At 37.4% G+C, this 26,641-nt stretch overlaps 1 protein-coding gene across 2 annotated transcripts in view; it reads left to right on the top strand.

Annotated features, from left to right (window-relative positions):
• Nucleotides 1-26,641, top strand: part of MOB2 (MOB kinase activator 2) — a 111,466-nt gene that overhangs the window by 82,506 nt on the left and 2,319 nt on the right. For both annotated transcript variants that reach the window (XM_032222798.1, XM_032222790.1), the window contains exons 2-3: nt 16,827-16,987; nt 18,658-18,751. In XM_032222798.1, the coding sequence (XP_032078689.1) occupies nt 16,827-16,987; nt 18,658-18,751 (255 nt within the window). The remainder of the gene's footprint in view (nt 1-16,826; nt 16,988-18,657; nt 18,752-26,641) is intronic.

Genomic DNA, 26,641 nt, shown 5'->3' with positions numbered 1-26,641 from the left:
GTATGCTTGCAAGTCCTAAGGGCAAACCAGCTTTTTATATATTTTATGGTATGTCCAGAAAGATAATACATATTGATAAAGTGAAACATCATACTGTTTAATAGAATTGCTTGAATCTTAAAGAAACAGTATTGCCTTGTCAGTCGTCCTGCCAGAAAATTCAAGATTCCTTGTGCTTTGAATGCCAGTCCTATCAAGTCTATATGGTCACCTTCATGTTCAGGTGTTGTTTGATAATAGACTGCTCGTTTTATCCAGTAATGGATTAAATACTGACAGATGGTTAACTAGAATATCCATATGCTTCCGGCAGTTTTTTCATATATTGGCTTCAGTATACAAATGCCAAAGGGCCAACTTGGAAGAATCCTATTGCTATTGTCACATGGTGAATGAGACCAGATGTGGTGGGGAGATATGGAAAATGTCTGAATTTCCTCTGCTCTCATAAAACAAACCAATTTGCTTCAGTTTGGAGCTCTTTCCATCCCTATTTGGCTTTTCTGGCAAGACCAGGCAAGTTTGAGCTAAAGACAGGCCTATTACCTGTTCTTTTGCTCTAGGGAGTTTAAAACAACAATAAGACGGCTGATCTCAGCTGACATGTTGTGCCGTGTTGAAAATATTTAGCCTGCAGAAGACTGTAGAACAGAGAACATACGTTCTGAGAAGCTGAGCTGTCTTGGATGGAACAGTGGATAGTAATAGGTGAAGATGGGCATTTTTGGTCATCAGTACTGTAGCATCATCATGGAATTGGGTCGGTCGATTTTCATTGCAATTATGAACAAAAAGATAACCTTTCATACATCTTGTTTTAATATGATTGTTCCCCCTCTTTCCAGTTGCTAAGTTTTACTGTTTGCAGTTGACCGGTGTGTGTACCTTTGTTGCACCACAGCTAAAGTAAATGGTATCACCATCTTGGACCAGTCTTCAGAATGGCATTTTTAAAAATATGTACCTATTCACATATTTAAAATATTATTATTATTATCTATTATATAATTCATGACAGCCAATATGTTTTTATTTGTTTGAGGCTGACAAATCTTTGGATTTAACACATCTTGTATCATTTCGCTCAACTCATTTTTAAAGCCAATAAAATTGCTGCCTGATTGAATCATGATGTATTTAGTATAGCTTCGATAAGCAAATGTGCAAACTTAACTGCCTTTTTTCAGCTGAATAATGCTTAAAAATAAATGCAAAATGGCAGCAATTTATTGCCATTTGATAATAGTTGTAGCTACTACTTTAGTGAAAAGGAATATAGACAAGTTAAAAGATGAGTAAGTTTATCAATACCTAGATGATACAGCCATTTTTCCTACTTTTTCAGAAACAGAATAGTTTTCTTTTTCATTGTCATCTTTCCAAAATATGCTGTATGATATGTCCCTTTAAACATTTGCTTGATACCATAAGTTCTCATAAACAACTCATTGACTCTTGTCCACAGCTGATACAACCCTCTGACTGGCAATATATGTGTGAGTTAAAAAAAGTAGAATGTGTTTCAGTGCAGAATAAAGGGGAATCCTTACAGTGCTATTGTCTTTCAATAGGGGCCAACTGTAGCCCTTCATAATGGGAAACCTGTAACATAAATATTCTATCTTTATTAATATGTACCTTTTAATCAGCATATGGGCAGCATGCTTAATGAGAAATGGCAATGGGATATCAATCTCGTGAGGTGGTATAAATTAGTTATTTTGCATTGAAATAAAAGTGAATTATTTCCCTGCTAATCCTTCCACAGTAGTATATTTTGCGTTCATGTCTTTACCATTTTGCTTCCAGAGTATCTGAAAGATAACATGTCCCGTTAATCCAGACTATTGGTAGTCTTTCCCAAGGATGATAGAAGTTGTAATCCAAAAGATGATATGCTGTTAGTTTGAATATTGAGTAGGCTTTGCCTTAGCAATAACAATAGCAATAGCAGTTAGACTTATATACCGCTTCATAGGCTTTCAGCCCTCTCAAAACAGTTTACAGAATCAGCATATTGCCCCCAACAATCTGGGTCCTCATTTTACCCACCTCGGAAGGATGGAAGGCTGAGTCAACCCTGAGCTGGTGAGATTTGAACCGCCGAACTGCAGCTAACAGTCAGCTGAAGTTGCCTGCAGTGCTGTACTCTAACCACTGCGCCACCTTGGCTCTCATTTTGTATCTTCTGACATCAGAGCCCTTGTGTAAAAGTTACATTATTATGATTGGCAGCACAATCAGCCAGATATTTAGACTGGATTAGGCATTTTTATTCACTTATCAGTCCTTGTCAAGCACCTGAAATAAACAGATATTGTTTAGTAATATTAAGCTATTGTCACAGGATGTAAACTGTTCCAAGTAAAGCTGCATTTTGCAATTGACAGATGGTGTTTTTGTCAGTGCTGATATGATGTTCAAGAGGTGCTTCAGATGTTTTAGGATGGTACCCAAAGTACTATTGATACTGTCTTTGCTTTCTTTTGCCACAGTCGCTCTGCTTGTACAGTATTTGCAGATTATTTTGTCTTTTGTGATTTTGTCCAGTTCTTTCTCTTCTTCAAGTTCTGTCTCCAGGTTCTGACGTGCCCACTATCCAGTTTGTTTTGGCATTATTATTATTGTTGTTGTTGTTGTTGTTGTTGTTGGTGTTGTTAAATAAGAGGTATTAAGTGGCAGGTGCCTGTCTGTGTGAATTCTATAGCTCCAGAACATTTTAGCTTCTTCATATTCTATTGCTTCCTCTATTTTGTAGTCCCACCAGTTCACATTTACAGGCAGATGGTACTGTTGCTAAGCAAGATGTATGTTAAGGAACTTTTGCCCCATTTTATGACCTTTCTAGTTGTTGACTGAATCACAGTAAGTAAATCACTTGTTAAATTAGTGACATGGCAGTTAATTGAATCAGGCTTCTCCATTGACTTTGCTTATCAGAAGGTCACAAAAGTTATCACATGATCCTGGGATACAATTGTCATAAATATAAATCAGTTGCCAAGCATCTGACTTTTCATCACATGACCATGGGAATTCTGCACTAATCAGAAGTGAAAAACAGTCAAGGTACTTTTTAAAATGCCATTGTAACTTTGAATGGTCCCTAAATGAACTGTTGCAAGTTGAGTATTACCTGTATTTACACACTGTATGTGCTACTCTTGTCTGTGTTAACAGTGGCTCAGTTAAGTGCAATTCCGTATGAGAAAGGATGGAAGGCTTGTTAAAATATGCAAGCCTTTTGCAATGCTAAATATATTTTCCTAAATTGCAATCAGTGTTTGAAAGTTTGGCATTCTTGTAGTTTACTTTTATTTTTTACGTTAGTGGGAAGGCTTAAAATATTAGAAGAGGGCTAATTTAATGCCACTGTTGTTGATCAGTGTAATTAGCAAGGTGAAAAAGTATAAGACAGACTAGACGTTTTAGGTAAAAATAACACTAGGCTGCATGTAAAAAATAGTTTCCTGAAAACAGAAAAGAATGGAAAGATCCTTTACCCATGATACACTAATTTTCTACTTATAGAGACTGCTTATGTGGAAGAACATTCCAAAATTGTATCTCTTACTTGCATTTTGAAGTATGTGACACTAGAGCTACATAAATTTAATTAAAATGATTAGATTTAAGTGTAGTGGCTGGGGGGGGGGGAGATTTATTTGACTAATTTAATTTAAAACATCTGTATCCTGTATTTTTACTGTGCTATTCCCCCTTTGTTTTCACAGGAAGGTTGTGTTGATCATTGTGTGTTCCCTTATACTCCCACTTGTTAGCATTTGCTTGCAATGTTCCCTGGCAGTGGCAGTGGCCTCTACATCCTGAAATTGTGGGTATTCCCCCCCCCCCAATCTTGATTCTTTGTGACTTTTATTGAAAAGTAACCCAAGAGTCTTTAATTCAATATACTTCATTCCAGAAATAGGAATGGAATCATTCTTAAATTAGTTCAATGTCATGCCTGGTGCAAAAGAGCCTTTTTTCATACTGAGAATGCTAGATTATGAAGTAACATTGTGGCACTTGGCCTCTTTCACAATCTTGCCAGGCTTCCCATTCAATCAGGCGCCAATGTAGCTATTGCCTTTTAAGGCAAAGTTTTGCTATGAGAATATGAAATAAAACCTTTTCCCTGGCATGGAAAGAACACTCTTCCTTCCTTCTCTTCCTAAATAAACTACCAATGAGGTTTTTTTTTAAGTGTTTTGTTTTTCTTTGTATTACCTTCTTTTATGAGGGCGATTTCACTGGGCCCACAATTAGCTCATGTCTAGAAAAGATACATTGGAAAAGGATTTCTGACTTTATGCAGCTCAATGAAGGAATTTGCCTTTTTCTTTTTCTTTTTGTGAACCTGCAGGAACATTTACTGGCTGTACCATATTGAAAATATTTTAGCTATTTTCCCTGAAGAGAAAATTCTGAATGGCACACTCATCTCTATCACTAGGGAACTTTGGTATAAAGCTGGCCTACCGAAAAAACAATTTAGTCTTGCTTCTGGTAGCAATAGTACTGGTATTTTCTTCTACCAAAGTACCCAATAGGAAAATTTAGTGAATACATGCTTGTACATGCAGTGGAATGCTTCTGGAATTTTTAGAAAACCAGTTTTGTTTTTAAACAGCAAGACATAGATAACCAGTTTCTGTCTGGGAGACTGAAGGAAATGAAAAGCAAGTACAAGAATGACTAATATGCAAATATGGGTGGAAACCATTATTTTTTTCATTGTTGCTTGCCTAATTAGAATAATAAAGTGCCAGCAAAAATTAAAGAGCAGATGCATTTAAATTTATGGATAATGGGATTATTTTTGTCTTGAAAGGCAAACAGCATTTTCAAAGGAAACAGAGGTGCTGACAATTCTACTAAAGGGACCTTTCCCCCAACCAATGTGCTTACCAAACATTCTGCTGTAGCTTTTTATTCACTACAGGGAGTTCTCAACTTACAACAGCTCATTTAGTGACCATTCAAAGTTACAGCGGCACTGAAAAAAGTGACTTCTGACTATTTTACACACTTATGACTGTTGCAGCATCCCCTTGGTCACATGATCAAAATTTGGATGCTTGGCAAGTGGTTCATATTTATGATGATAATAGTGTCCCAAGGTGAAGCGATTATCTTTTGTGACCTGACATGCAAAATCAATGGGGAAGCTGGACTCACTTAACAACTATGTTACTAACTTAACAACTGCGGTGATTCACTTAACAAAAAAGGCAAGAAATGTTGTAAAATGGGGCACAATTTACTTAACAAATTCCTCACTTTCTCACTAAATTTTGGGCTCAATTGTGTACATTACCCAGTTCAAATCCTTTTGGGCATTTCTTTTTTAAAAATATCTGTATGCCTTCAAGTGTTTTGATACTGAAGTATTTCAACAAAAAGATCTTTAAAATGCTTACCTAGAATCATCAGTAATTTTACTCCTTTCAGAAGCATAGAACTTTCCATGCCAAAGAGATTTAGCTTTTAACTGGTATGCTGAAGACTGCACTCCAAAAATGGGGAACATCAGGTGAGTGAAAGAGGTGGGCCCAAGATAATATTAAACCTGACTGAATATTTAAATTAAATGCAATAAATGCAGAAAATATGACTATTTCCTCTCCTTTTGTTTTTTTTTTACTTTTTGTCACAATAAAAACTACAATTTGGCCAGAACTTGGAGAAGGGTTTAAAGTGGTGGTAGATGACTATGAGTTATTATATGGAACATTTACTTTATTACATGGAATGTTTACAACTATTAACTTAATATTTTGTCTCATATCATTACTGTAAGAAAAAATAACTTCATTTTATTGTTAATGGGAGAGATGTTTCCTGTTGTTTAATTATTCAGTCACTTCTGACACTTCACGACCTGATGAACATCAGTTCACCAAGATTGTTTGCCAGTGATTGCTTCTTGTAAACTCGTGGACGTGATATCAGTGATAGTACCAGGAGATCATATCTTCTCTGGAGTCTTTTCTGAATTGCCTTTGACATTTTCAAATATCAGGGCCTTCTTCAATGACTCTTGTTTCCTTTATGTCCAAGATATTTTATGTTTTACCAAATGTTTTACTTTCGTTTCACTGAGTCCTTCTGGTTTGGATAGAAAGAGAAACTTTTACTCTTGCTTTTTTCTTACTTTAAGGGTGCGGAGAGGAAAAGGAAAGTCTAAGTAGGTGGTGTGAAAAACAGAATGAACCGTTGATGAAGGCTTTAGGAAATTGTGCATGTACCTTAGGAATGGAATGTATTGTGTACATTATTAGGAGGGGAAGTTAGAAGGGTTTGCTGTGGAAGCAGAGAGGCTGCTGGCCTTGGAACTAGAGATAAAGGTTGAGGAACTAGAGATACAGGGTGTGCTCTATATTTTCCAACATGTATATTAATAAACTACTCAAATATGTTGCTATAGCTTTCGAACTGCGAGCTTGCTCAAGAGCTTCAAAGAAAATATTGATAGTAATGGTACAGAGCTTGGTTGTTTGCTTGAAGAAGTTTCACTACCTCATTAGGCAATCTCATGGGGCCCTGCTGGGGTAATGAAGCATCTGCAAACGAACAGCCAAGCTTAGAAAGCATCAAGGACTCCACAGTTCAACCCTGAGCTATATATATTCCCTTATATATAATGGAATATATTGATAGGTTGAAAAATTGCTGCCGCTGCTTCTCACAGAAATGGTTCACCAACAAATGCACACTCAACAAAACCGCGCCGACAAAACCGCGGGGAGAAAAGCGTGAGTTCGAAATCGCACCGACGAATGAGCACAGAAGCATGCTGACAAAAGAGCGCCGACAGAAGTGTGCTCTAAATCTAACCCTAAAGGTAGCCCTAAACGTAACTCTAAACCTAACCCTGAACCTAACCCTAAACCTAAACGTAACCCTAATCCTTACCTTAACCGTAATGGCGCTTCTGTCGGCGCTCTTTTGTCGGTGCACTTCTGTGCTCATTTGTCAGCGCGCTGTCGACATTGTTTTATCGCCACGGTTTTGGCGCCGTGCTGTTGTCGGATGCACATTTGTCGGGTCACGCACAGAAATTAGTTTCAATATTTAATAATGTTTCATATTATTAAACATCTGCCTATCCCAGGTCCTTGAGAAGGAGTCATTCAATGGACAAAAATGAGCCAAATTCAATCTAACACATGTGTGATCAACCACAATTCTATCTTGCTTGCCCTCTCTGTTGTGTCTCTTTTACTCTCTGTTCCATATTCCTTCTTCTTTTGTCCCTCCTGGAGCCTTCCCACTTTGAGATATTCAAGCATTTTCTTGATTGATTTCCACACTACCATAGATCAAATATACTGATAGATGTGTTTTCCCCATTTTTTTTCATAGAACAATTGCTCAATAGGAAAGACAAAGCTAGTATGAATTTGCACAATTATTTGGTTGAAAAGAGCTCAGTCTGTATATGCATTGTAACCCCTCATTTAATTTAATCAACTTCAAGATCATTCCATAATCATGGACAGTGTTTTGGGGAGATTGTTTGAAGTGATAGTACTGATAAGTGGAGATAATTAACACTTTAGATCAATTTATTACCAGTCAAATATTTAAACCATTTGCATTATTGCAAAAGAAATTTAGATTGCTTAACATTGTGAAATGACAGTGTATTACATTAAAATATTTCTTGATTTCACAAATTGGTCAAGAGGCAATAGCAGCTAAAGTCCCCAATTATTGTCTATATTGGAATTTCTGTTTCTGTATAAACGCTTAAAGAGTATTGCTATAAGTCAATTTTAGTTAAAATCTCATTTTTACAAATTGATTACTAATCTTAAAGAATATGAAGTATATTTCTTTTGATGTTACTTCTAGTTAAACAAGGATTTTTTTTCATCATTTTATTCTCAGATAATATATGAGAAAGATTGGCAGTCTACTTCACTGTGCCAAAAATTTGAAATGGGTGAAGGGACACCTACTCATATGATATTACTTTGTCCCATTATTGCCACATTTTGCTTTAATATTCATAATTGCTGAAAAAATCAGTAATACCCTTGAATTATACAGTATATTAACAATTTGGATTGTATCAAGTGTTATGGCTTTGACAAGGATGGAGAATATAATAATCTGCAGTGTTAACAAAGACAGTTTAACAAATTTGGATTGTCAGTAGATTTCTGTATTAATTGACTTTTGATTAATATAATGGACCAAGGAATAGTTTTATTATATGTGGTCAAGGTTTAAAAATATGTATAAACTAGGAACAATTTTTTTTCATATAATGTATCTTCCTTTGTTTCATCCATCCATCCATCTATCCATCCATCCATTCCATCCATCCATCCATCCATCCATCCATCCATCCATCCATCATAAAACAGTAAAAAGACTTGATGGAAACAAGGTGAAAGGAAGTGATAGAACTATTAAGTATCAGTCAGGATACTTCAACAGCCAATTTTTTTTTTAAAAAAAAAACACTGTTAGTAGGTCAAATATATCATTGAAGAAGGCAGAATTGTCAGAGGTGCAGTTAGGATTGGGATTTCAAGATACTATCTCATTTTCTGCCAAAATGGCAAGAAATAATCCTTTTGTTTCTTAGCGGTTTACCACTGAAAATCCACAGTATGATTTCTGAAACCATATAAAAAGAGTTTACCTGTAGCCTGAGGACTCCAAGTTTCCTGTCCTCTTTGATGAATATACCTTAAAAACAATCAAACATGAAACCTAAGCTGTAATTGTGATGTGATTAGGTATATATCTGAGGTAATTAGAAAGCATTATGAATATGATAAGATGTATGTTAATTATCTTACTACTAACATTTCTCCAGATGTATTCTAAGCCGACATTTTCACAATACTTCATGTGTGTTTGTAATAAATTAAACAGCGTGATTTGTAAAGCTTTGGTGTATATCATTAAAGGTGAAACCATAACATGCCTGTTGAAATGGCATGTCACAGTGTTTTGGGTGATATCCCAGCATTCATCCACACCTGACAATAGCTATTCTGAAAAGCATCCCCCCCCCCCATTCTCATGTGATGTTTGGAGACTGCAGTGGCCGTGTTCAAATCGGGTATGCTCTTGCACGGCCTCTGGAACCTCTGGAAATTGTTTGAGAACATGGCATACTTTTGCATGGTGTTTGGAAGCTACAGAAGCCATGGAAGAGCATTCACTGGAGCTGCTTTAAGAATTATGGTCTTGTGAGATTAGGAGCTGCCTTAGGTTGGCGGCATGGCCTGTCAACAGACAGAGAACACTGCCTGAAGACAAGTGGCACAAGGCAGATCGTGGGGAACATACTCATGAGCAAGCTGTATTTTTTTAAAGTAAATGCTAATAGAAATAATTGTTACTCTTTTGTTGGGTGGAGTAGGGGCTATATCACACAAGCAGAGTCAAGTGAGGCATTTTCCAAATCTGTAACTAAGCCATCATTGTCACCTTGTCATCCAAGACTTCAGTAAGTCTAGTCTTAATAATTATAAAAATTACATTCTCAGCCAGTTTTTTACCCATAAAATGCCATACCATGCCATTCCACATCACATCACAAGGTTTTTACTTTTATTTTGTGTAACAGTTAATTAAACACAGAAAACCATCTGAAAATCCCCAAATCATGTTTTGAAATTTGCTAGAATCAATCAAAAAGACACAATATGTTCTTGTGACAGCAATAGTGTTCATTATTAAACTTTCATTTCTTTCTGTGGTAGACAAATTGACAAACAACGTTTCGTGTCAACCATCTTTTCTTCAGAAAGTTTATGTAGGAAACAAAGTTCAGTTCTGTGTATGATTCTTGAAGATAACCATTTGAAGTTCTGAGGAAAATTACTTTTGTGCCTATTTTCCTACTTGATTTAATGTTTATTTCCTAAATATTTTGACCTCCCCCCCAAGCACAAAATCCACAAATGAAGTTTCATCAGAATGTTATGCCTCAATGCATCATATGTAATATTTTGTGCTGTGGAGCTTGTTGTCCTGTAGAAACCAGCCAAAAGTGACTGTGGTAGTATATGAACATTATGCTAAGTTATTGTTATAATAGTTTATTGAATACATCACAGTAAGAAAAACTATGTAATAAAAATCAGTGGTTGGGTTCATATGACTTGTTAAGCAAAACCAGCCAAATTACATGATGATTTAATTATTATGTGAGTATAAGTATATTGAATTATGTAACTAGGAAGCATTGTTACATGTCATCTAGAATTTCTAGCATCTTGTGTTATGTGCTGTAGCTTACAAAATTTGTTAGATTTTCACCAATGGTTTGATGGTAGAATATATTAGAAGAGCCCTCTTCCACTTGGTGCTCATAAGATGTTTTAAAACCTGCTACATTTTTCCATTAGTCACACAGACTAGCATTTATGGTGGAAAACTTGGAGGACGTCGGATTGGGAAAGGTTTTATTATGATTTTACAGAAATTCTAGTAACTTTCCTGATCATTATCTGAAGTGTGTGCTTATATTTGTATACACACACCCTTTAATGTAGTCTTGATTTCTGGTAATTACATGGACAACTGTGCATTTACCTTGGTAGTGACTTTTGGGGAATAGTTTTGTCATTACATTTTTCCTAGGGCTTAAAGAGAATGACTGGTCCAAAGTCATCTAGCTGGCTTTGGCATAAGGACTCACAGATTCCCAATTTCTAGCCTGATACCTTTTCCCACTACACCAAACTGACTGTTGAAGTACATAAATAAATAAGTATATTTTTTGTTACTTATCCTTGAATTTGTCTCGAACTTAGAGGTACTGGGGAAAAAGGGGGGGAAATATTACAATAGGTTTATTTGCTTTCATGTTCTCCCAAATTGTACAACTCTGTCTATTTACCCTAGGATTGAACTCAGAATTTCTTTTGCTAATTGAGACATTTACTAAGTGAGTTTTGCCCCATTTTATTATCTTTCTTGCTGCAGTTGTTAAGTGAATCTGGCTTCCACATTGACTTTGCTCGTCAGAAGATCACAAAAGGTGAATTACATGATCCTGGGACAGTGCAACTGTCATAAATATGAATCATATGCCAAGTACCTGAATTTTGATTACATGACCATAGGGATGATGCAATGTTCATAAGAGTGAAAAATGGTCAAAAGTTACTTTTTTCAGTGCTGTTATAACTTCAAAGGGGTCACTTAAATGAACTGTTGTAAGTCAACAACTAACTGTAGTTTATTCTGGAACAACCAATATTTCTCATAAGGCTAAATTTAAAAAAAAATGTAATTTGGAAAATGATTGGATGGGAAGTCATGGAATTATAATTTGTTATTCTCAGTTGTGTTTCCAGGAAAATAACAAGCATATTTGGTACTTGGACTGCAGTTTGATATTTATACGAATTCCAAAGGGTGATTAGATTGCCAAATTCAAAGTTAAAAGATAAGATAGTTTGGAATTATGGAATGGATTATTCATCTTTTATATACATTTCAAATAAAGAACATCACCCCTGAAAGTAAAGGTCATCTGGCAAACTTAAATAGTAAATAAGACTAGATAGTCAATTGGAACAAAGACTATAACCATCTACTTTTAATAGAATTGTGATTTATGTAACTAGGTACCATATTTTTCGGAGTATAAGATGCACTGGAGTATAAGAAGCACCAAGGTTTTGAAGAGGCAATTTAAAAAAAAGTTTTTGCACTCTGCAGACCTCCCAAAATGGCCCAATTTTTTTTTCAGAAAAGGGCATGAATAGCCTTTAGGAGGCTTGTAGAGTGCTCCTGGGGGGTGGAAATGAGCAAAAAATGGCCTATTTTTTGCAAAAAATGGCCCATTTTTTCTCAATAAAAGGGCACGCATAGCTTTTAGGAGGCTTATAGAGTGCTCCCGGGGGAGGGGCAAAATTGAACAAAAACTGGCCTGTTTTTCACTCATTTCTGCCCTCCCCAACCCCCAGGAAGACTCTGCAAGACTTCTATAGGCTATGCATGGCCATTTTGGTGAAGGGGGGCGAGTTTTTTGGAAACAAAAAAATGCTGTATTCAGTGTATAAGACGCACCCAGATTTTCAGCCTCCTTTTTTGAGGGAAAAGGGTGCATCCTATACTCCGAAAAATACGGTATATGAGTCTCCTGTTAATCTCCTCTGATTAGTCATCATCTTTACTGTACATGCCCCTAGCTCTTGATGAATAATAGCTACTGTAGTTTTATTTAAACATTGTTTATAATTTTTATTTTGACTACAGTGGTACAGTTGACCCTGGAAGCAATTCATTTCTAATTTACTTGATTTGATGGAAAGATTCACAGAAGATATGAGTGACACTTACATTTCTAATGTTTATAATTTTCTTCTGTAGAATCTTCTGTTTATCTGTTTTTTTGTAGTTGTACATATAGTTAAATACATTTACATAGTTGTCTTTATCTAGATTATTCATTTAAAACAGAACAATTTTCCTCTCATAAGGAAGTTAAGTACTCATTCCCAAATTTATGATTTCCGTATGCTGTAAAAGAACTGCACCCTTATAAAAAATTTGGGACTTTTGCAATTGACAGGATATGAGTGTGAGCTTTATTCCTTGATATTAGTTTCCAGGTACAAAATAATGTGCTTCCATCTGTGAAGCTCAATGAGGTGTGTTTGGAAGTTGGTTTGCAAGTTTTCAACATCACCAAATTTTAAAAATCATCAATGCTAATCTAGGAAGTGAAGTATTAATGATGGCTGGAAAAAGTTTTTGGAACCTTATTATTAACTTCTAGAGTTGAGATTTATTATAATAACTATTTAGGTCTGCTATTTATAAGAAGTTGTTGCTACTAATTATTGAGATGATAGTTGTGTACAATTAACTTTATAAAGATGTGTGAACCTGGAATTAAGTTATTCATTAGCATTTTGACTTTGCAAATAGTTCAACCCATAGACACTTCAGACACAACAATACCATGTAAGGGATTGTATTATGAGATACTTTTTTGAAAAATGAATTTTTATGTAGATTAAAAAAATAAGATTATAAAAATAATAGAATGAACCTCATAGATAAAGCATACAAACTAGATGCAAGATAGGAAGCAATTTTTCCCCCTTAATACAGAAATGGGGCAGTCTTTTTCTTTCAGAATCTACAACTCATCCCGTCCTCTGATTAGATATAAAAAATTATTCAGTGATGCAGTAAAATCAAAAGACAGTGGGAAGTAGTTGGGATTAAGGCATAAATGTCTGAGTTCTTGCTCCCAGAAACGTTATTATGTCCTTTTTCCACCCTCAGACTTAAAGCTGAGACTTGCTTGGGAGTCATCTGTCAGGGACCATCTTCTCTGAGATAAGCACAATAAAATTAAGAACAAAAGTTTGCCATGTGCTTGGAGAGTTTGAGAAGCTGGTCGGAGCTTTTGTGAACACCAAAAATAACAATCCCAAGGTTGACAAAGAGCCTCCATGAAGAGGATGCTTTATATAATTTCTGCTACAATTAAGTTTTTCCAACACTGCTTGCTGCTCAGTGGCTAAGATACTGAGCTTGTTGATCAGAAAGATCGGCAGTTCGAATCCCTAGTACAGGTCTCATGCATGAGTAGGGGGTTGGAGTAGATGACCCCCAAGGTCCCTTCCAACTCTGTTACTTTTTATTGTTCTCAACTATATTTGAAGTAGGCTGGTGTGCAGAAGTAGGCTAGTTTTGTGTGCAGAAAAAGTTAAAAGCAAATCCTTATTTATTGTACAATTTGCCACCCATTTTTCCTGGCATTCATTTCTGTTTTGCTCTCCCTTTTCTCTGATTTGTCTATCAAGTTTGGTTTGGGTAACTTTTGGGTCAGTTTTTCCTTGAGAGAGAAAAAAAATAGTTTTCACATTTGCTTCTCCTGGCTACAGTAGTAAGTTTTATCTCCCTAGAGACTATAAGAGATCTAAGCTGACTTTTGAGCCACCAAGAAAGAAGAGCCTACCTGTAAACTGAATGCTAATTGATATTTAAGCATCGTGAAATAGACTTTGCATGAAATAAGCTTTTCATTGGCCTCTTTAACTATGTATTCTGTATTTTTAGTGGAAGGATTACAGATTAATCAGGTACTGGTGGAAATAATAACTTGTGATGCAGAAGCGGGCATAGACGTTGCTAGATGGTTTGTGAAAAAAATCTTAGTGTGAATAGTTTGCTTGTTTTGCCAGCACATTTATGTTTACAAATAGGAACCCCGATTTTGCAAGAACTGAAAGCCAGTATTTCAAACAGCAGCCTACCCCGAACTGAAAATCTTGAGAGTTAGGGTTATGAACTCTCTGCTCATTTGTAAAACACACTTTCAGTTCTTTCAAACATGTTATTTCCCCAAATATCTTCAATGTGATTCTCTAAGGAAAGTGGGATGAACATATTTTATTAACTTCCAGGATGCTCATATGATATCACATGATGTCATGTTAAAAAAAAAAATCCTAGATCTCCAAATATGTTGCTTATGTGCACCATTGTGCCCATGGATACTTCCTTCAGAATCCAAGTTGGCATGCTGCAGACTTCAGCATCACCGTAAACATTCTCCGGCAATAGAAATGATAACTTCTGAAGCTCCGTGCTTGTTTAAAACTGTTTCCACTTTCTCTCCAAATGATGAAAGAAAATTTGAATGGTAGGCAGTTTTTAGAGCAGAGGTATGCTGGCTGGAGAATTCTGGGAGTTGAAGTCCACAAGTCTTAAAGTTGCCAAGTTTGGGGACCCCTGTTCTAAAGAGTTGAGAAGAGAACAATATCAGATAGCTCAGCAAATTACTTGCATTCTGAGTAAGCAGGCTTTCATGTTTTGTTTATTTTTAAATTCAAGCTCTTTGCTTCTTAAAATGCCTCCCTGATTGAGTGATTGTATGCTTATCTTATGATGGCTGTTTGTTTCTTGACATAATAATGTCTTCTTTGTCCTCTTCCCCTCCTCCTTGTGGATAGTTGCACTTGCCTAAAAGCATACACGGTATTTTTTTAATCTCACCTTTAAAGTAGCAACAGTCTTCCATCTTAAATGAGGAAATGTAACAATATCAATTGTTATCTTTAGTATGATGTTTTCCTCCACAGGAAAACAGTGGTATCACTTTTTCTTGCTACTGTCAATAGCTTGACTGTAATAATTTGAAGCAGACGCTATAATTTTTTTGCCACCCAGGAAGGTCAAATTCCAGCTCATCCTGCTTAGTAAATAGTACCAATCTAGTTGAAATGAGGCATTTCACCTGAAGCTAGCAAAGAAAGTCAGCCAGCCCAAGTTTACCATCCAAAGAAAAACCCTATTAAAACAATTTCTTTGAATGTGGCAAAATGATCCATGTTTGTACAGTGTGCCTTTAAACTTTACCCAGAGTTAGATCTATAGAATCATGAAATTAAAAGGATGCTCAAAGGTCACCAAGCTTAACCTGTTACTGGAGCAAGAAATCCATTACGATTACACCTCAGGCTGAGGACTCTGTAATATTAAACTCCATCTCACTCAATTTTTCAAGTAATTGCAATTTTGGCAAATATTATTTTTTTAAGACTACTATATTCTTTGTTCTTTGTCTATTTCGTAGCTTTTCAAATCCTTTTCTATGATGAGATTTTCCTTAAAGAACACACCACACAACTCCAGCCAGTTTGTCTGAAGTTTTCAAGAGGTGGAACAGGACTTTCTTTGGAATGAGGCAAACACAGGGTGGTGTGCTTTCTTGGCTAGCTCGAGGCAAAGTGCTGTGTTTCAGCTGGATTTGTACTGTTTACTAGCTGGACAAATGGATCCAATGATTGTAGCTTGGCACTGCAGAAGAAGAGGTCAATCCGATGGCCTCCAATGATTATAGTTAGTTAGACTAAATAAGAAAGATCCAGGTTTTTCACGTGCATGAATCTCCACATTCCTTTTTGCTGAATAGTATTTGGCATTTGAATCAAGTCTCTGCTTGAATGGAGGGCAGAGGAAAAGCGCAAGCCTGACTCGATGAGAGACAACCTAGGAACCTGACCTTTACAGCCTTGAAGTATCTGGAGAAAAATTGAGGTGTAAATGAAAAGAAAGAAATCTAAGAGTCAGAATCTCACTTCATTAAATGTAAAATACCACAAAAAAGGCTGTAGTGTCACAACAGTGACTCTTACAAGAGCATGGGACTTACAGATTTATTTTAATATAATTCAGAATCAAGAAACAAATACAATGTAACAAATCAAGTTGGAAGAGACCTTGGATGCTTTCTTTTCCAACCCTCTGCTCAGTCAGGAAACTCTGTATCATTCCAGATAAGTGGCTGTCCAGTCTCTTCTTAAAAGCCCCCAGTGATGGAGCAGCCACAATTTCTGAAGGCAACTGTTCCACTGGTTAATTGTCTTCACTGTTAAGAAATTTCTCCTTAATTCTAGGTTCCTTATCTCCTTGATTAGTAAAACAAAACTTCATTCTCTTATTATTTGAAATAGCAAATTTCACCTTGAACTCCTTTCCAATTGTATAAAATTCAACTCCCAGAATTCTCAGAACACCAGCAAAAAAACCTGAAGTTGAAGATAATGTTTTACAATCTGGATTATAGAAGTACACACATATAAAGGTTTTTCTTTTTCTTTTAAGAACATCAGAATGAAAATTGGTGATTGGAACTGTGCAAAAAAGGGAGTAGCTGCAATCACACACAAAAAGAACCATATGACATTATGGTGTGATTGTAGTGTTAGCAAATGTTTCAGAGAAATGTTAGAGGCTAGGCTAAATTGGAGAAAACATAAGTTTAGATAACCTACATTTCTGATTTTAATCTCTGATCTATTTTTTCCCCTTTTCTTTTGCAGGAAATCCAAGGGAAAACCAAATGGTAAAAAGCCTGCAACAGAGGAAAAGAAACTGTATCTTGAACCAGAATATACGAAGTCCAGGATTACGGACTTTGAATTCAAAGAATTAGTTATATTACCACGTGAAATAGACCTTAATGAGTGGCTAGCTAGCAACAGTAAGTATTATGAGATTTGCAACAACTGAACATTGTGTTGGTTGTTTTTCATAATCAAAGATGTTCTTGAGTGAAAGAATAGATAAAAGGAGAATCTTGCTTCCTGACAATTAGCTGGAAAAGTCTCTTCCTGAAATCCAAGCATGGTTTTTTGCTTAGATTCCGGGCATAATCCTTTTCAGCCAGCTTCTTTGAGAGTGAAAGAGCTGCTTTGCAGAGTGTCTATGGGGATTCTCAAGCATCTAGGTCATGGTTGACCCAAAGGTGCTTTAAAAAGGCAACTGGACTGTCTTAGTTTTTTCCTTGAAAATGTTTAGCTTCTCACCCAAGAAGCTTCTTTTTGAAGTGAGGAATGTGAGGAGCCCTCCATTAGTTGGTGAGAGCAGCACGGGAGGGAGCCTGTTTGTGTGTGTGTGTGTGTGTGTGTATGAGTCTTGTGATATGTGGGGGTGGGTGGTAGTGTGGGGGAAAGGGCAGCTGGGGTTTTGCTGGTGCTGAGAGCTTTCCCATCTAGGGAGGTTTGATTAGGATAATGGGAAGTTCTAGGTCCCTGGTCTTTGGGGACTTGGTTTTGGGGATGAGGCTGCCAAAGCGGTGGAGGAGCACCATGGAGAAGTATTGTGCGAGACGGAGAGTGGGCCACCATCAGGAACACAGAATTGTTGTCTTATACTAGTTTCACATTCCAGTTTTTGGTCCCTATCAGTTATGTGTGCTCCCAGAACAGCACTTCTAGTATTACACCTCTGTCCCCCGAGCTGCAATGTTTTCTGAGTTCAATTCAAGGGGCTGTTTTTAACCTTTAAAGCCCGTCATGACATGGGACCAGATTGTCTGAATGATTACCTCTCTCCAATTTCATCGGCCCATCCCATTAGATTTACCAGAGTAAGAAGTTGCAAACACCATACATCAGGGTCTTTATTTGGTGGATGCTAGGAAGCAGACATTCTCTGCTGTAACATCTGCCCTATGGACCACTCTCTTCCACCCCCACCCCCCAAAGTCAGATTAGCTCTATCCTTGTTATGATTCCAGAAGTTCCTCAAGACGATTTGGGGTCTCGGGGCACTGGGAACACTCTTAAATGCTCAGTTACAGGTGATTCCTTACTGTCTTTATGTGGCTTTATATGCTTTATTTTTTATAATGTCTTTTTATTTTTATATTGATTTCGTTTTATAGCAACTATTTGATGTATTTGTTTTTATTGGTTGTTGTATGCTGCCCATTTCTGTGAGATGGTTGACCATATAAATGAGACAGAAAGACAGACAGACAGACAGGTTCACTTCCTTCTTGAAGGCTGTATATGTGGGGGCCATCCTTGCCTCATGGACAAACTCTTTTCAAGGAAGGGAATTTCCTTTATAGTAAACGTCCACCATCATGGCCCCTCTTTTGTACTTACTGGTAGCAGGAGAAACCTTAAAGAATGCTGCTTACTGCCTAGTGGCTGAGGAGAAATTGTTGGATGAAAGACATTCCCTAAGACATCCAGATCCAGCTGTGGCTAATACAATTCTTAGCAAGAAAATGCTTGGGTAGTTGTGATAATGCTGAATGAACGATTTCATTTATGTCTAATTTCCCATCTCTTAAGCCCTCTTTTTTAGCCTCCAAACTTGCAGAGTAATAATGGAAACTTTGGTTTTTCTTTTGTCTTTCAGCGACGACGTTCTTCCACCATATCAATTTACAGTATAGTACCATCTCCGAATTCTGTACAGGAGAGTCGTGTCAGACCATGGCAGTATGCAATACGTACGTTGTAGCTTTTTTGTTGTATTTTGATGGCATGAATGTTTCTTCTTTTCCAATTGAGGAATGCAAAACAATTGTCCCTGTACAATTGCAGGGTAAATTGAGTGTAAAAATTGCATTACTTTATCATTACTCTTGAAAGAAGAAAATACTTTTAACTCAGAATACATAGGGAAAAAGTAATGCAAATGGCATTGTCACTGGACAATGGATAATGTTAATAAAAGGCAAAATCTACCTAGCAAGCATTAAAATTTGCAGGTGGATAGTTCACTATTTCCATCCACCCTTCTAGTTTGATATTTCTAAGGGTAAATATGCTGGTACTAACTGGGGTGGCGTTCGAAAAATGTTCCCAAAAACATTAACATTTAAAAAAGAGAGCAATCAATTCAGAAGGCTAAAATGGAACTTCCTGTTGTGTGACATTTCATTTGGATTCAAGAGATTAGAATACTCACTTAGGAATGGCATCCACATTTCCAGCATGGGAGGGGCAGAGCACAACAGCATAGGAAAAATCTTACCTGAATAAGCCTACATTATTTTTTCCTCTTATTATGACCCGAGTAGTCACTTTCTCTCACAGAAAAATATTTCCAAATCCTACCCATTTAGTCTATCCTTCACTTTGTGGAGGGTTGTTTGTTTGTTTGTATTTGGCTAAAGCTCTGTGTTACATGAAGAAAGTATAATTTTTCTTCATGTATGAGTTCAGATTTCAATCAGACCCTTAACTTAGCTGCTTGTTGATTTCAACACTCATATTAATGATCTCTGTGACTCAATTGTTTACTATTTCCTCTTCCTGCCTGCTTCAGTTTTCAGCTTCACTCTTCTGTATATTGGTTTAGGCACTGTTTTGATTTAGTTTTCATTAATAACTGCTTTATATCCTAACCATGGAACTGCTTCTTTTTAAATCACTTTTTTTAAAATTATCTGCTGCTTGATTCAGGCTACAGATTGATTCAGGGAAGTTTTTCAGAAGGCTGCCTATTGCTTATGAGTCTACTCCAGAGACAATCCCATACACCAGCTCAGTAGTTGTATTTGATAATTTCAGTTATGTTTTTGTGCGACTAAGGTCTTTTGAATAAAATAAAAGAGCTAGCTGACTCAGTCACACCAAATTCACATTATTCTCTTATCTGCTATATGTGGGAACACTATTATAGCTCACTAGGATCACCAGGTTTAGGAATCCTTAATACTTCAATCCATCATGCCTAATTTAAAATGGTACTTCTTTTCATCTACAATACAATACAATAGCAGAGTTGGAAGGGACCTTGGAGGTCTTCTAGTCCAACCTCCTGCCTAGGCAGGAAACCCTATACCGTTTCAAACAAATGCCTATCCAACATCTTCTTAAAGACTTCCAGTGGTGGGGCATTCACAACTTCTGGAGGAAAATTGTTCCACTGATTAATTGTTCTAACTGTCAGGAAATTTCTCCTCAGTTCTAAGTTGCTTCTCTCCTTGATTAGTTTACACCCATCTACCATGGGTCCCCGAAAATGCTAGGGGTGCTAGGGGGGTAGAAAGGCGCTCACGTAGCTTGCTGCCTTCGGGATACCGCTAGGTTGGGAAGTGGCGTTCTTCCTGGCCAGAGTGGGGAGTTGCCAGGAGGCTGCTCCCTTGTGAGCGGGCTCCCAAAGAGCCAGGCACAGCCTCAGGGATGAAGCAGCCATGAGGTGACCATGTTCACAAGCAGCCGCCAGGCAAACCCCCTCTCCAGCTGGGCAGAGCGGCATTCACTGACCTAGGGGGTATCCCTAAAGTGCCAAGCCACGTGGTGCTCTATCTGCCCCCCCCCCAGCTCCCGCAGCTTGGCATATTTGGGATACCCCCTAAATCAGTGCATGGAGCTCTGCCTGGCTGGAGAGGGTGGTTGTGAGAGCGCCTGTTCCGCCCCCAGCTCTCATGCCTCCCAGCCTCACCACGCTGGCTGCCATAGGGCCCACAACCATAGAGCGCACTCCTAGAGTGGCTGTTGCTGAAAGAATCGGAAGCCGAGTTCCAGAGTTTGGAAGCCGGAGAAGAAGTTGTGCTTGAAGCATGGCGGCGAAAGCGGTGGTGGTGCCCTGACCCTACAGGGAGAGCTGGGCCAGGGCATGGTGAGGCTGGGAGGCATGCGAGCTGGGGACGGAACAGGCACTCGCGCAACCACCCTCTCCAGCCGGGCAGAGCTCCATGCACTGACCTAGGGGGTATCTCAAATGTGCCAAGCCACGGAAGCCTGGGAGCAGGCAGAGTGCCATGTGGCTTGGCGCCTTAGGGATACCCCCTAGGTCAGTGCATTTAAATTTCTTTTAAATTTGTCATAAAACTCCAAATCAAACTATAACTTAGGTTCAATATTGGATTTCAATCACATGATATTTCTCAGTTGTGCAGCTTCATAATATTTCCTGAGATTGAAGATATCCAGTCAAAATAATCTGCTCTAAAAATAAAATCTTGATTTTTTAAAAAAAATTTAAATGCATGAAGGACAATGGCAATTTTTCTTGTATTAAATTTTGGGTGGAGACACATTAGTTGAAAGAACCTAAAATAATTACCACTTAGATAATAAAGATATGAAAGGATTTTTCACTCGCTCGCTCGCTCATTCAGGAGGTATACAAGCATGTCAGGCCGGGGGGCGGGGAAGGGGGGAGCAGAGGAAGAAGAGAAGAGCCTTTTGCCTGCATTTCTCCTCTGATACAACTCTGTGTGTGCTGTGCACGGAGAAGAGATGCGGGACTGAACGGGGCTGTCCTTGGGCCTGCATTTCAGGAATTATGCAGTGAGTCCGATGTCACTGCACAAGAGCGTCTGCCTGCCTTCCTGCCTCTCACGCTTTTATAAATGGCTTTACTTCTGACTCCCTTTCCGGAGCTGCGCTGCGAGCTGCCTCTGTGAGGATTGCTCCATGGCATGCCTGTGCAACAGAGCCACCCCTCCCAATCCCTCTTGCACCCGTTCCACACGGACGTGCCACTCTCGCCTATCTCTACCCCTCCTACCTTAGAAATGCAACACAGGTAAACATGCAGCGGGGGGGGGAAGAGAGAGTGGCTAGCCCCCCCTCTGCCACCTCGCTCCATTTGTAGAGATGGCCTTAAAAAGTGAGGAGTGGGAGGAACGGCACTTGGAGTGGTTTCTCAAACTTTGAGTTGCAAAGTAATCTCATTGAAGGCTGAAATATAGGGGAGATTGTGGAAAAGGGACAAGCATTTCCAACATATACTGTTTTAAAAAAAGTAAATAAAAAAGTGGTCTAATTACTGTCCAAAGTTGGATATTGTCACATACAGGAAAAAGCAAAGCAAAACAAAACAAAATTATTAGAACAACATCCCATATTAGAAGAAAATGCTGTCTAAATGTTCCCAGTATGCCAAACAAGATGTTTTATAACCAAATGGAGTCAAAACGCTGCAGTTTTTTTTAATAAAGTGCCCTTCCTATCTTGATATTTATGCACAGTGAGACCTTTGTCACAGATAAATCTGGATAATAGCATCACTCTTATGTTGTGTGAGTATACATGAGCTGCAAGGCTTGCATTTTGCCATAGTATCATCTACAGCTCCGTAAATACTACTAGGGTTTTGACCATCTGCTGGGCACCAATATATTGAGGAATACGGAAAGACTGATCATGTGGAGCAGTCTAATGAGCATTTCTGAAATGGCAGATACCACAGAGCAAAGTCTTCTTCCTTATCTACCCCCACCCCACCCTGTTATTTTGGGGGGGAAAGGCAGCAGTGTGTGTGTGAATGATCAGGCATGTACTGTATTACACAGAATTTACTGAATAGTGAAGTAGTTACTAAATTCTACTGAGTTTACTAAGTTACTAGTTACTAAGATTCTTGATAAATGACTATCAGACTTTGAAAACCTGGTATCACTGGATCATGTTCAACAATTTTGTTGAATTAACATTAACTAAAAATGTTTTTAAATTAGATTTTGAATAAATGTGCAATTAATTGTTACAATTTTGAATTTTACTGTTACTATCTTCCTTCCATCTTGCAAACCACCCAGTCACATGACCCCCCCAACCACGCCCACCAAGCCACGCCCACAGAACCGATAGTAAAAAAAATTGAATTCCACCACTGGGTGGGGGGCACTGAGGATCAGTTTGTGGACTGAAAAAGTTTGGGAACCACTGATTTAAACAAATAAGGCTATTGAATCAAATAAGAAATAGTGTGGTGCTATTTTCATAGAAGTCTGCAGACATAAGCAAAATACATGTAAGACAGAGAATATGCTTAAATTTTATCTGCATGAATTTCCTTTTTGTTTAGATTCAGCAGCCTCTCTATGTGCTTTTGCTCATTGCTTAATAAATAACATTCTCTGCAACTAGAAATATCTTTGTAGCATAAATTAAGTACCGTTAAAACAATAGCTATGCATCTTTTGGGTCTACTACTGGCTGACCTTTGCATATTTGTTCTATGGTAGAATAATTTTTAAAAAAATCATACGTGTGTTTCTGTGTGTCTATTTAGCTGTTACTATACTATATTAGGAAGCTTAGATGGTTGTTTCTTAAGGATTTGCTTTCTTTAAGACTATTGCTCCAGTTTCTGTGGCCAGATCTCACTAACTTTTTTTATTGTATATAGAGACTCTTCCCAATCTGAGCAGCAGCTTTGAGCTTATCTAGAGACAGATGTCAAAGTTTAATGTTTAACCTCTTCTTTTGTTTCTTTGATAAAATGGGCACTTCCCCTACTGATTGCGTGAAGCGAGATTTTCCTGTTGCTACTGTTTTCTCCTTGCCCTTTGATCTTTTTAAAAAATTTTCATATGGAATTTATTTTCTTCAGCTCATGACTGTTTAAAAGTACATAAGACACAATTTAAATCCTCTTTTGAGTACTATGAAAACATCTCATAGTCTAACCCTGTTTCTGAAAATGGTTATGTGCAAAGTACCATTTTTGTGCTCTGAGCCAATATTTGTTAACATATCCTCACACAAAACAGTTTTGTTTGTACATGAAAGAATCTTTTACAAAATGAGGGTGGTAGGCTTAAGGCTAATTTTTTATAAAAATATGAAGTTTATCAGTTTCATCTTTTTCTACACAGAAAAGTTTTTGTTTGTCTATCAAAGACGGAGATATGTACAATAAATTGTGCTGTTTCAGAGGGAGTACCAGAACACATTGAAAAGCGGATGAAATAAAAGTACAGAGGCCTCTCAGACATATTCTAAATCATTCAGAAAAAACCTTTCAGAAGGTTAGGAAGTGTCTGGATCCTGGACACTTCAGAAATTGCTCACTTTTGCACTTAGAAACTCTTCTTATCTACTTAAATTTTAGATTTAGATTTTATTCTTAACATGCAAGCTCAGGGAACATAGACTGTTGTTTCATAATCTTTGTTTTGGAGTGACTTCTGGACTTCTTCATCGATGTTGATAAACAAAGGCATGTGATAATCTTTCCACACATTCTGTCCTTATTAGTCTGCATAGATGAATAAAGGATATTTATGCTCATCCTAGGGATGCGGTGGCTCAGTGGCTGAGACGCTGAGCTTGTCAATCAGAAAGGTCAGCAGTTCTGCAGTTTGAATCCCTAGTGCCACGTATTGGAGTGAGCTCCCATTACTTGTCCCAGCTTCTGCCAACCTAGCAGTTCGAAAGCACATAAAAATGCAAGTAGAAAAATAGGGACCACCTTGGTGGGAAGGTAACAGCACTCTGTGCACATTCGGCGTTTAGTCATGCCGGCCATATGACCAGGAGACATCTTCGGACAGTGCTGGCTCTTTGGCTTTGAAACGGAGATGAGCATCGCCTCCTAGAGTCGGGAACGACTAGCACATATGTGCAAGGGGAACCTTTACCTTTATGTTCATTCTATTTGGGATTATGACAGAATACTGGATATGTGTTTTTGGAATATTCCCCTTTAATCTCCTGGTAAAAATGAGACACAGGAAAGGTCCTGGGCAAGAATATTATCTAACTGCTGACCTCCAACCATTAGGCAAAAGGAACAAAGTCTTACATTTGGAAAACAAAATCTTGTCTTTTTGGCAATGCAGTCTTGTTTTAGAGATTCTTCAGTGACTCCACTAATGATCAGAGCAGCTTGAATTTGGAGGAATTTCATTCCTATTCTCTTTGCTTGCAATTGGTTTTTTTAAAAAATAAAATAAATCGTATCAAGAGTCAAATTCTTCTTCTCTCTCAAGAATGAGAGTTGTTGTTGAGATAGCATTTTGAAGATAGGTTGGGCTCCATGGACAGAATATTTGAAACTGCCAAAATTCCATTAGTAATAGTACCGACCGGTAATTGGTGTTGCTTCATACAATAAGGTTCTCACTAAACAATGGTAAAATTGCTAACAGTGTAAAGTTTTCAGCTTGTTGCCCTCCAATTAGAATTATGACTTTACATTTTTCTAGCCAGCATTGCCAATGGTCTTCCTGGCTGGAAGAGACAAGACAACTTATCTAATGGGGTCAAGGTTAGACTGGCTGAAGTTTATTTCTTGAATGTGAAGAACATTAAATTTAAAATCCCTCTTGTACAATTTATATAGTTTAATTTTTTCCAGGAGCTCAGGTCAGTTCACACTACTCCATCTCCTATGTTTTTTTTCTCCACAAGAACCACCTCTGGGACAGGTGGGACTGAGCGCAAAGACACTCAGTTGAGCTCCCATGGCTGGCTTGAAACAGGGGCGTCAAGTTCAACTTCTTAGCCACCGCCCTGCTCTGGCTCTTCAAATAATAACACACCTATGACAATTAAGTATGTGTCATATATTTTCCTTCAACAATGTAAGACTTCATTGAATATTAAGTTAATTATAAATGCTGTACTAGACTTAGACATGTGCTGGCTCCATTAAAAATTCACTAATACAGTCTGAAGCCCCATGAATGAAATGCATCTTTAGATGTAATCTGCATTCCTTTTAAAAATGTCATGGCAAGAGCACAGAATCTTTATTCATATAGTTGTGATGAAAATACCTCCTTTGAAGGAGCTTTTTGAATTGATGTGATACTTCCAAGAAATGTTTGAATTCCCCTCTTCATAATAGATCAACGTTTTCACAACCACAAACTACAATTTATACTTAAAAATGCATATAAAATGTAGTTTTATGTTTAAGACTAGTTGAAGAAGTGTGCTAGCTACTGTATGGGATTTATTATGTTAAAGTTATCTGCTATTATGCTGCCATCTCCTGACAGCTCATGTTACTATACAAAATCTGCTGCATTTGTATCTATCAGCCTGTTGTTGAAAACCAGAATCCGAGACCTTACAATTCTACATTGAGTTGTTTGCTCTTACATTTCGTTTTTAATATTCTATTAATAAAATGCAAACCTGCATTTGAATACGGAAGGATATACTCAAGAGAAAGATTAATTCAACAGAATATATGCTCAATTTAAATATATTTTTAAATATAGTTCATTTTTTAAATTGGAACTATGTAAATTGTTGCCTGTAACATCCATTTTATGGGATGAATCCCTTAGCATAACACTTTTCATCAACTCGACAAAATTTCTATTTATTTTATGAAAAAGTAAGTGCCTTTCCACTTGACTCAGTACAATGTACACATCTGTTTAACACATGTGATCAAAGTTGTGTCAGAAATGAAGTGGGGATATTAATTATTTAAATCAAGATTTCTAGGAACTGTTTGTAAATATTCCTATTTGCTAACTTTCAAAACAAAATAAGGCTGTTCCATTTTCAAGTACTGTTTCCTTAAAACCTGAGACTAAAGTGTGTCCATATGTATATAGTAAATCTTTAAAATAGTCATTCTGTGACAAACTGGTTTATGAAAACTACATTGCTAAAGGCTTGTGTCACCTCACCTAAAA

The sequence above is a fragment of the Thamnophis elegans genome, chromosome 1, assembly GCF_009769535.1.
Source record: "Thamnophis elegans isolate rThaEle1 chromosome 1, rThaEle1.pri, whole genome shotgun sequence".
NCBI lineage: Eukaryota > Metazoa > Chordata > Lepidosauria > Squamata > Colubridae > Thamnophis > Thamnophis elegans.
Note: the sequence above shows the minus strand (reverse complement) of the source record. Positions and strands in the feature narration are given on the sequence as shown.